Source organism: Chrysemys picta, chromosome 1, assembly GCF_011386835.1.
Source record: "Chrysemys picta bellii isolate R12L10 chromosome 1, ASM1138683v2, whole genome shotgun sequence".
Classification (NCBI taxonomy): domain Eukaryota; kingdom Metazoa; phylum Chordata; order Testudines; family Emydidae; genus Chrysemys; species Chrysemys picta.
The window spans coordinates 173549416-173560900 of record NC_088791.1 but is presented as its reverse complement, the minus strand read 5'-3'; the positions used below and the strand labels follow the sequence as shown (position 1 = coordinate 173560900).

Below are 11485 nucleotides of genomic sequence, written 5' to 3'. Positions count from 1 at the left end.
TTAAAATAAAACAAATGTTGGAAATTATGGAAACAAACAGGAAAGGGATTTAGCCAGTACCTAACAGCCATATCATCCTTCATTGCTCTCTTACTCTAACACAATACCCTTTCTCATTTTTTCTTGATTAAATATGTATCTTAACATATTGCTGGGTCCCAAAAATGCACCTTGTGCATTCATTTAAACCTGTGCAAACTGCTGCCATCCCAAATTAATAGCATTTTACACTGTGTTTGCACAGGTGTATGAGTACGCGTGATGAAAGGCCATCAAAGATCAGGTTCAAAGTCCAATGTGGCAGAGTTAATGGGGCTTTTGGAATTGAACTCTTGCATTTCCTAATCCTGAGAAGCAACCATGCCACCTTAATTTTGCATAACACAGGTTTTTTTTGTGTTTATTTTTTTTTAAACCAGTTGTATTATTCTAATTAAAACCCAGGGTAATTCTGGCATCTAGTCCTTTCGTTCTAACCCCTAGACAACACAGTAGTGCTGATGAACCTAGAGGCATTGCTTTTTGTTTTCTGTTAATTTGTTGTGTGAATTTAAAATATTTTAGAGGGCATGAAAGTAAGAAACTGCTAACATTGGCTAGAGCCAAGAATAGTTCAGATATGAGCTATATCAAGTTCTCCAAACAGCTGTGCTAGCACACCTCCGTCCAAAATTGCGAGTTGAGTCCTGGGCCTTTGCTGAACAGATTGCCAGCTTCATGAAGCAGTGCCAAATTGTATGGCAAATATAAACAAACATCCATATGTTTAGAGCACCAAATTTGGTACGTTTGTGACCCCAAATTTAAGCCTAGATCTCTGGAAATGAAAGGCTAGTGTATTGACCAACTATGTCATCTAGTTCTCTTTTAAAGTAATCCTATTATGTAATGAATTAAGATGAGAAATTTTAGTATAGCTGAATTTGAGTTAACTAATCCCTCCAAGCAGTTGGATTCTAAATGAAAATATTTCTGCTGTACCTAGGCCAAGTCTGAAAACATCACAGTATTTCTCATATACATATTAATTCAACATCATTAGTTTACATAATTTTTACCAATAATTAAACCAAAGCAAGAGGCTTAATTTTAAAACATATTTTGACAAAATCCCCAGCATAATTTACCCACATCACAGCCAAACAGTCAATACATGAGACCTACACTTGTATTAATTGTGGATGCTTCTGAGAAACAGGCTTATCTCAAATTTATAAATGGGAACGTCTGATTCTTACCATTGAATGGCCATTTAAGCATTAGGTTTTCTCTAAGAGCATATGTCAGGTGTGACACTGTCACAGAGATTCATTATGAAAAGTGGATCAGCAGCCACCTGATATCAGCACCTAGAGGTGAAAAAACAAGCATGATGAAAAGGGAATGTTTCAGAAGACCTTAAAACCAATTCAGCAAACCAATCAAAGGAGGAAAGGGGAAATTACAATATTAGCATGAAAATATTATGACTGTAAGACATACAATTATGGTAATTTAAAGAATGAAAGGACTTGAGGTTCCTTCTGAGACAAGGATTCAGAGGTGAATTCTTCATGCAACCAGGAGCCTTGCGCTTGATAAGCAGTAGCTACTGGAGACTCCAGATTAGGTGTTCCCTCAAGGACTGTTTCCTGATTAAAAAGAAAAAGGGAAAAATGTTATTAATAGCAAAACATAGTTTGTTAAATAAGGTGAAGAATGATTGGACAGGGAATACTTAAACCTGAAGTTTTGTGTAAGACTACAGGCATTCTTCAGCACAGTAAACAATGAATGACCCCATCTAAAAAAGATGATGTGCCATTGACTACCCAGGAGCCAAATATATCAGAGAATTATAGCTAATGCAGGTGGGAAAAAGAAAACAGGCCATCCAGTAGGCCATCCCTTTCCTGAAATTTGCAGACTATCCCTACAGACAGAATTCTCCTTCTGTGCTACCTCTGAATATCTCCAGCCACCAGGAAAAAAAAAAAACATAACTTCTTTCAAGGTTTCAGTGAACCATAAGGAAAGCTCTTGATCCTCACTAAAGGTGAGGATAACAAGTTGCCTGCCCATGCTACTAAGTCATCCTAAAAGATGAAACAGAAACACACATACATTTTATCCATCTAAATTATATCTATAAAAGCACACATAAAATGTATAATTTCTGACTGGAAAGGGTATATTTTAAACACCTTCTTAAAGCTATGAGAAGGATAAAGACAAATGAACCATCTATCCTATTACTTTAACAGTGCTTTTTCAAAGATGGCAAGTCCCTACACAGGCTAAAATTGCCATTCACATCAAGAGGAGTTTTGTCTAAGGACTGCAGGGCTGGGCCCTTATTTAAGCAGATCTCTATACATAAAACAAAACCAAAAGAAAGAAACAATCCTAAGCACTGGGTACAGCTATGGGGATCAGGGAGGAAAAGCCACAAATAAGCCTTTTTGCAGCTCCCCAATCCTGGGTCTGGCTGTGTTCTGTCCCTGTTCTTGGCAGTGTATACAACAGCATCCGGGCAAGTGTCATAGCCATGGATCACTGGGGAGCCATGTGCTCCAGCTATGCCCCCTTGCTTCTAGCCACACCCCCTATTACAGGAACTAGCAGAGGTGATGATGCTCCTATATCACCTAGTGATTTCACCCAAGCCAGCAGAATTTGCGGGAGGCCAGTTATAATGGCTTATTAGCCTTTTTGCACTACTGGAGTAGAACAAAGGTCAAAGCAAGAATAAGGATCAGATCCTAAGGCCTTGTCTACACTACGAGAGTAGTTCGATTTTACTTGCATCGAATTTTTGTAATCGATATTGCAAAGTCGAACGTGTGTGTCCACACTAAGGACAGTAATTCGACTTTGTGCGTCCACACTAACGGTGATAGCGTCGACATTCGAAGCGGTGCACTGTGGTCAGCTATCCCACAGTTCCCGCAGTCCCCTCTGCCCATTGGAATTCTGGGTGTAGCCGGCAATGCCTTCTGGGTAACAAAATGAGTCGAGGGTGCTTTTGGGAAACTGTCGTCATCCGTCCATCACTCCCGCCCTCCCTCCCTGAAAGCGCCGGCGGGAAAACAGTTCGCGCGCTTTTCCAGTCATTGACAGCGCGGACGCCACTGTACTCCGAGCATGGAGCCCGCTGCGACCATCGCTGCAGTTGTGGCCGCTCTGAACGTCTCGCAGCTTATCATAAAGGTTTCCCTGAGGCAGATGCAGAAAAGTCAGGCAAGGAGGCTACGGCACCGCGGTGATGTCCTGAAGTCTGAGAGTAGCACAGACCTGTCAGAAAGCAGGCAACCCAGCGCCGAGGACATCACAGTGGCAATGGGTCATGTTGATGCCGTGGAACGGCGATTCTGGGCACGGGAGACAAGCACTGAGTGGTGGGACCGCATAGTGCTGCAGGTCTGGGATGAATCCCAGTGGCTGCGAAACTTTCGCATGCGGAAGGGAACTTTCCTGGAACTTTGTGAGTTGCTGTCCCCTGCCCTGAAGCGCAGTGACACCCGGTTGCGAGCTGCACTGAGTGTACAGAAGCGAGTGGCCATAGCCCTGTGGAAGCTTGCAACGCCAGACAGCTACCGGTCAGTCGCGAACCAGTTTGGGGTGGGCAAATCTACCGTGGGGGTTGTTGTGATGCAAGTAGCGAAGGCAATCGTTGATGTACTGCTGCCAAAGGTAGTGACCCTGGGAAACGTGGAGGCGATCATAGATGGCTTCGCAGCGATGGGATTCCCAAACTGCGGTGGGGCCATAGATGGAACTCACATCCCTATCCTGGCACCGGACCACCAGGCCACCCAGTACATTAACCGAAAGGGATACTTTTCCATGGTGCTGCAAGCACTGGTGGACCACAGGGGACGTTTTACCAACATCTACGTGGGATGGCCGGGCAAGGTTCATGACGCTCGTGTTTTCAGGAACTCTGGTCTGTTTAGACGGCTGCAACAAGGTATTTACTTCCCGGACCACAAAATAACTGTTGGGGATGTGGAGATGCCTATAGTCATCCTCGGGGACCCAGCCTACCCGCTAATGCCCTGGCTCATGAAGCCCTATACTGGCGCCCTGGACACTGAAAAAGAACTCTTCAACTACCGGCTGAGCAAGTGCAGAATGGTGGTGGAGTGTGCTTTTGGCCGTCTCAAGGGGAGATGGAGAAGCTTACTGACTCGCTGTGATCTCAGCGAAACCAATATCCCCATTGTTATAGCAGCTTGCTGTGTGCTCCACAATCTCTGTGAGAGCAAGGGGGAGACCTTTATGGCGGGGTGGGAGGTTGAGGAAAATAGCCTGGCTGGTGATTACTCACAGCCAGACAGCCGGGCGATTAGAAGAGACCAGCGGGAAGCGCTGTGCATCCGGGAGGCTTTGAAAGCAAAGTTCCTGAGTGAGCAGGGTAACCTGTGATTTTATAGTTTGTGTACTGAGAAGCTAAACCTGCCCCCGTTTCTTTACCCAGGTAATGTTGACTATCCTATCCAGTTACATACCCCCTTCACCCCCCCTCCAACACACGTGTCGAAATAAAAATAGTTCTACTTTGTTAAAGCACACCGTTTTCTTTAATACTGTTTTAGCGGGAATTTTTTAAAACTGGGACGCAGACTGTGGTGCGGGGCGGGTCTAGTGTTGTGATGCGAATGCAGCTTCTAAACTCAAGGATTGACAGGCTCCGCTGCGGTGGGATGCTTGTTTCAACGGAGCCTGTCACCCCTCCTGATCGGGACTGTGTGTATGGGAGGTCTATTTGACTTTGTGGCAGGGGGAGGACGGTTACAGATCCCATGCTGTGTGGCTCTGTGATCCTGTCTAAGGACCGGCGCTTAAGATCTGTAACTGCCCTCCCCCGCCACAAAGTCACAGAGCAACCCACCCCCCCCAACATTACATCAAAACAACCTCCCAGACTAACCGGGGCAACTAGTCACTGCATCACTGCACTGTGTATGTGCCCTGCTGCTGTGCCTGCCCCCGACTATGTACCCTGCCAAAGGAGACTGTCCTGTCCAATTTCCAACCCCCTTTCCCCTCCTCCTCCAAAAGAACATGATTGAAACAGTAGTTAACAGAAACGAATTTTTTATTATCAACTACACATGGCATTGGGAGGTGAAACTTGGACGTGGGCTTGTGTCAGGCGGGAAGGAAAGAACTTTTCAAATTTTGGGAAATGAGAGCCTTCTGCTACTAGAGCTCTCTGCAGGGGTGGAGTGAGAGTTAGCAGGGACTCTGCCGCCTCTCCTTCTTTGCACTTTGGGTGAGGTGGGTATGGGACTTGGTGGCGGGGGAGGGCGGTTAGAGATGGACTGCAGCGGGGCTCTGTCCTCCTGCCTCCGTTCCTGCAGAACATCCACAAGGCGCCGGAGCGTGTCCGTTTGCTCCCTCAGTAGTCCAAGCAGCGTTTGAGTCGCCTGCTGGTCTTCCTGCCGCCACCTCTCCTCCCGATCCATGTTGGCTTGGTGCATTCGGGTCAAGTTCTCCCGCCACTGGGTCTGCTGTGCTGCCTGGGCTTGGGAAGAGGCCATAAGCTCAGAGAACATGTCCTCCCGTGTCCTCTTCTTCCTACGCCTAATCCGCGCTAGCCTCTGGGAGTGTGATTCCAGGCTAGGTTGTGAGACAGTCGCAGACGGGGCTGTGGAAATGGGAAAAAGGGAGTGAATTCCTCTGAAAGATAAATGTAGTTGTGAACAAAGAACATAGTCTTTCTCTGTGAACAAGACCATGCACAGCACCTTTCACATGCGCACTCAGCACAAGGTCGAATTCTCGGCCTTCGCATTCTGTGCCTGGGGTCTTGAACAGCACATTTGAGAAGCGAGGCAGCACAACGGAATTTCTGTTGCAGGCAGACATGGTAAGCCGTACACTTGTGGCAGTTTAAAACTTTTATATTACCACTGGCCTCATTTCACATTTAAATCAATGTCAGTCCCTGCTGCCAGCAATCCGGCAAGCGGGAACTCTGCCCCTGTCCCACCCCCTCGCGGCTGTCCCCGGGAATGATCCCTTTCGGCTGCCCCTCTCCCGCCTCCACCGCGTGGCTGCAAACCAGCGGTGACAGTTCTGTAAAGGAACGGGAAAGCAGTCCCAACACTAACATTCCCCTACCTAATTAAAAGCAGGTCACCATGGCCGACATCACCCTGATGAGGATCTCCGAGAGCGACAAAGAGAGAATGCTCCGGGAAAGCCTACAAAGACCAGGGCCGTATGCCGCCCTGCTGTGCAGAGCAATGATCCCCGAGTACCTGATAATCTCGTGGCGCGGCAACGTGTCGTACTTCGGAGGACCCAATAAGGCCGCTCTCCCCAAGAACCTCATGCAACGGCTTTCAAGTTACCTCCAGGAGAGCTTCATCGAGATGTCCCAGGAGGATTACTGCTCTATCCCCGCACATATAGACCGCATTTTACTGTAGCTGCAGTAGCAGGGAATACACAGTAGAGCGGCTTGTGCAGGACAATCACTGAAAACCGGACATTGCTAGATTTCTTTTCAAAACTTGCACTGCCCCTTACTAAACCGTTAAGCGCCTAGGGCACACTAATCATGAACAACCCATTCTTTTAATTGTTAATATTCCTGTTTTGTTAAAAATAAATGTTTAGATGTTTACAACACTTACTGGCTGATCCTTCACCAGATTCTGTGTCCGGGGTAATGGCTGGGGACGCTTCGTAGGGGATCTCTGTAAGGGTGATGAAGAGATCCTGGCTGTCGGGGAAATCAGCGTTGTGAGAGCTGCCAACTGCCTCGCCCTCCTCATCTCCTTCCTCATCTTCCCCGTCCCCTAACATGTCTGAGGAACCGGCCGTGGACAGTATCCCATCCTCAGAGTCCACGGTCACTGGTGGGGTAGTGGTGGCGGCAGCACCGAGGATGGAATGCAGTGCCTCGTAGAAACGGGATGTCTGGGGATGGGATCCGGAGCGTCCGTTTGCCTCTTTGGTCTTCTGGTAGCCTTGTCTCAGCTCCTTGATTTTCACGCGGCACTGCGTTGCATCCCGGCTGTATCCTCTCTCTGCCATGTCTTTAGAGATCTTCTCGTAGATCTTTGCATTCCTTCTTTTGGATCGCAGCTCGGAAAGCACGGACTCATCGCCCCACACAGCGATGAGATCCAAGACTTCACGATCAGTCCATGCTGGGGCTCTCTTTCTATTCCCAGACTGCACGGCCATCACTGCTGGAGAGCTCTGCATCGTTGCCAGTGCTGCTGTGCTCGCCACGATGTCCAGACAGGAAATGAGATTCAAACTGGCCAGACAGGAAAAGGAATTCAAATTCAAATTTTCCCGGGGCTTTTCCTGTGTGGCTGGTCAGAGCATCCGAGCTCGCACTGCTGTCCAGAGCGTCAACAGAGTGGTGCACTGTGGGATAGCTCCCGGAGCTATTAGCGTCGATTTCCATCCACACCTAGCCTAATTCGACATGGCCATGTCGAATTTAGCGCTACTCCCCTCGTCGGGGAGGAGTACAGAAGTCGAATTAAAGAGACCTCTATGTCGAACTAAATAGCATCGCAGTGTGGACGGGTGCAGGGTTAATTCGATTTAACGGCGCTAACTTCGACATAAACGCCTAGTGTAGACCAGGCCAAAGTGTTTATAAGGATGCAAAATGAATGTGTAAAATAAAGTACTGTAAAGGGAAGGAGTACCAGAACATTAAATAGTGGTTAAAGCCTCAGGATATTATCTAAACTAAAGGTTTGAAATGTGAAATTAGTGGAACTCTGATTATCTTCCATGCTGACTGAGTGGAACATTTCTCTGAGATGACCCCAAGGGAGCAAGTGGAATTCTCTAATGTGAAACAGGAACCAAAAGATATTCACCATCAAAGGCTTGACTAAGTTTGGAGCTGACAGGAGAATCAGAGTGGAATCCCCTTTCTAGTATGGTAACTTGTACTTAGAATTAAAGGGGAAAATTAAGTTAGTTAAACGCAAGCTCCATGACTGAATAATAGAAACACACTGAGATAACGTGAAAGCATCTTTGGTGATACTGTATGCCTTCAGAAACATTTGGAATTCTCTAATAGGCCAAAGGTAAATAGTCCTCCAATGCTGTGTTATTTCAAGGGGAATTTCTGATTTGAATTTTGAAAGTGTAGGGAGTATTGGATGACACTTGTCTATGAATATTCTAAGCCATTCTGAATCCAACACCACAGACTTCTGGCTCAGCAGAGAAAGGAGGCTATTAATTGCCTTACCTTGATGTGTGAAATGAGAATAACTCATGTTTAAAGACAGCTGGAACAAAAAAAAAAAATCTCAAGTCATCATTCTCTGCAATAAAGTAACCTATGAAGTATTTTATATGTGTCTTAAAAAAAATGAAAGAAGGGTGAAGTAGGGGGATTGTCTTCATATTAAAATATCTGCTGGGGTTCAAGCTGAACAATGTTTAAGACAAACAATAAAGAGGGTTTTGGTAATTATCCAAATGGTATAATGAAGAGGTTGTAGTAGCCAGCTACCATTACAAACTTTTTTTTTAGTCCCCTATAACTTTGGTATGGAAAAGTATTTTGTCCTGGAAATTGCCATGCTTATCTTACAGGGAATGGCAAATAATGAATTTTCTTTTAAAAAATGAACTAGCCTTCCTACCTATCTTAGGTACTGATATGGCCTCCATTAACACAGTATCTGAGCACCTCACAAACTTTAATGTATTTAACCACACAAAAACCCTAGGAGGTAGAGAAGTGCTATTATCCCTATTTTACAAATGGGGAGCTGAGGCACAGAAAAACAAAGTGACTTGTCCAATTCCCTGTAGCAGAGCAGGGAATGGAACCTGGCTCACTTAATTCCTAGGCTAGTCCCTTAACCGTTCTTCCTCTAATTCCAGGCTTCCCACATTAGTTAAATCTCTTTGAAAAAAGGTGCATGTTGGTTAGTGTAGTCCTTTGGGGGGAGCAGCTCTTCTCCCTCCAGGTCTGTGGGCGGCCAATCCACCCCACTATGTCTCTGGGAGTTGCCTGATGTGGAGAATCAGCAGGGCGACGAGAGACGTGAGCTCGGGACTGTGATCAGAGCTGAACAACAAATCCAGTTATGGAGCCTGGCGGGGCAGCAAAGAGTCTCGGGCTCAGGCCTGTATGCAGGCTGGGCAGCAACTGGTCAGTTAGCCCAAGCCCTTGATCAGGAAGGGGCAGTGGAGATTCTAAGGGCTCAGGCCTGCACTCAGGCTGAGCAGCAAACAGTCAGGCCTTCTAGCTCTGGCAGAGGGCTGACAAGCACAGGCTTCTTCCTTAAGAGAGGGGGAGACTGCTACCCATGGATTGGGGTGGCGGTGGGGGTGGGGGGGATGCAGGCCCACCCACCCACTGTGTTCCGGCCCAGGGCCCTAGCAGTGGCAGAGCGGTCTGCCACTGGGTCAGCAGGAATCCTGACCGCAAGATGCTGACTTACTTACTGTCAGCGTTGCAGCCCGGCAGGGGTAGGCTACCCCTGGGCCACTTCCCAACCGCCCCCTCAGAGTGTACCTGGCTCTGTACAGGGTCATCCTGGTTGTTGGGAAAGAAGGCCTCTGTCAGGGCTTGCAGCTCCTCCATGCTCGGGTCCATAAATGGTCCTGGCCAGTCCTCGGCTCCCTTGGGGTCTGTAGCAGCCTCCCAACTCAGGAGCTCACAGGAGGCATCTGGCTCCCCCAGTGGCTGCCTCTCAACTGAGCTCTCCAGCCCACCTTTTATACTTCCGGACCCACCCACTGACTTCCAGCAGGAGGCTTGAGCATGGTGTGGCTCTACCCACCCGGGTTCAATGAGGAGCTCCTCCACATCCGGGTCTGTGGGAGGCCAATCCGCCCCACTACAGTTAGATATTGAAAAAATCAGGTTGTAGTTAAGTGATGATGATTTTTACATAATTTTACACCAATCCTACTTCCATTGATTTCATTGGGACTTAAGGGTCATCAGCATCTCACAAAGTTTGTGGGATAATGGCTGCACCACACCTTTAAGTGCGTAGTGCGGGAGCAAATTTGTCTGCCTGGCCAAATGATGGGAACAGTGCTTTATGACTGGGTGCGGGGAGATAGAGAGGTGAACTGCTGCAAAACAGGGCAAGGGGCCAGCGTGACAACACTAAGTCATCCCCTGGGAATTGGATGGGCGGAAGGGCTTAAAAGGGGCAGACCATGCAGTGAAGCCCCCTTTTACACAGAGCAGGCTGAGACAGCACCCACCCTCCCTCCCCTTTAGATGGTGAAATACTAGGTTTGGTCAAGATCTAGCTGTCCCTTTTTTTAGGGGGGCTGGGAAGGAATTTTCCCCTTACCACCAAATAGGTTTGGGTGAAGTTGTGGCTTCTTTGCCTTCCCCACAGTGGTTTCGGGGAGGGCTCTGTTAACATATGGCATGTAGGGTGGTAGGCTATATATCGCAACTCATTATATAAGTGTGGGGTGGATGTCCAATACAGGTACGCCATAGGGAAGGTATACCTAAAAAAAGGGACAGCTAGTGCAATGCCCACATCAGGTCTTGACCAAACCTAGTATTTCATCATCTGAAGGGGAGGGAGGGTGGGTGCTGCCTCAGCCTGCTCTGTGTATAAGGGAAGGTATACAGTGACTGGATAAATGGCTTGGAAAAGGACTTAAAAAGGAGGTATTTGTTAAAGGAACAGAACAGGGGAAGGGGAGTTGGGGATCCTATGTTTGGTAAGGCAGGAAGCCAACCCCCTTTCTTATACAGTAGCCCACCTTAACCCTTCTACAAGGCAGGGGGGTGGATGATAAGATCCCAGCAATGGGTTGGCTGGGGGGAAAAGAGGGGGAGCTGACAGAAGCCCCCTGGGAAATTATTGAATGAAAATGGGTTTACCTGCACTGTATACGTTTATCTGCCGGGTAGTCCCTTAAATCTAATAACAAAGTTGCCGCCAGCTTAAAACCGTATCAGATGTCTCCTGTCCTCCTTTTGGTATGGGACAATGGGAAAAGACCTTAGATCACTGAAATGCTGTACTTGTGTCTTGGTCACTTGATTCCATTGCTCCTCAGGCAGATTGTTTAAACTCTTTGTGCCTGCTTATGCCATATATAAAATGGGCAAAATAATGCTCATCCGTTTTAGTCAAGGGCTTTAAGAACTGCAGATGAAAAATGCCATATTCAGCTGTAAAGCATTATACCTATTTTACAGGAGGGAAAAAGGACACCAACAAAAGCTGAATAACTTGTTGAGCATCACTGTGGTATAAATGGATTAGGTGTTAGTCAAATAAATGAGAGTTAAGAGTACTCAGCACCTCCTAGGATTTGAGCCCTTAGGAAGAGTGCAACAAGAGGAGACGGAGCCATTGTAGCAGATCTGTTACATCCCAAAACATGATGATAGTTTCCTAGTCCAGTTTGGAGCAATTTAGTGGTGTAGGCAATTCATTAAGGATCTGACCCAAATCTCAATTAAATAAGTAGCCTTAATTAAGGTTCACATGCATGAGCAGCATCTAAATACTAA

General features: G+C 47.0%; 1 protein-coding gene across 1 annotated transcript; it reads right to left on the bottom strand.

Annotated features, from left to right (window-relative positions):
• Positions 1 to 5062: 5062 nt before the first annotated feature.
• LOC135977002 (uncharacterized) lies at positions 5063 to 7348 on the bottom strand. Its single transcript, XM_065575456.1, has 2 exons — positions 6627 to 7348; positions 5063 to 5632 (listed from the first exon to the last, which is right to left on the bottom strand). The coding sequence occupies exons 1-2, from the start codon at positions 7201 to 7203 to the stop codon at positions 5157 to 5159; spliced, it is 1053 nt and encodes a 350-aa protein (XP_065431528.1). The 5' UTR covers positions 7204 to 7348; the 3' UTR covers positions 5063 to 5156.
• Between the last annotated feature and the right edge of the window lie 4137 nt (positions 7349 to 11485).

What these genes read in the sequence shown, in the direction of transcription:
- LOC135977002 (XM_065575456.1), bottom strand. Translation starts at nt 7,203, where the DNA reads ATGCAGAGCTCTCCAGCAGTGATGGCCGTGCAGTCTGGGAATAGAAAG. An exon ending in ATCTGGTGAAGGATCAGCCA is followed by an intron (nt 5,633 to 6,626) that starts GTAAGTGTTGTA and finishes CCATTTCCACAG; the next exon opens with CCCCGTCTGCGACTGTCTCA.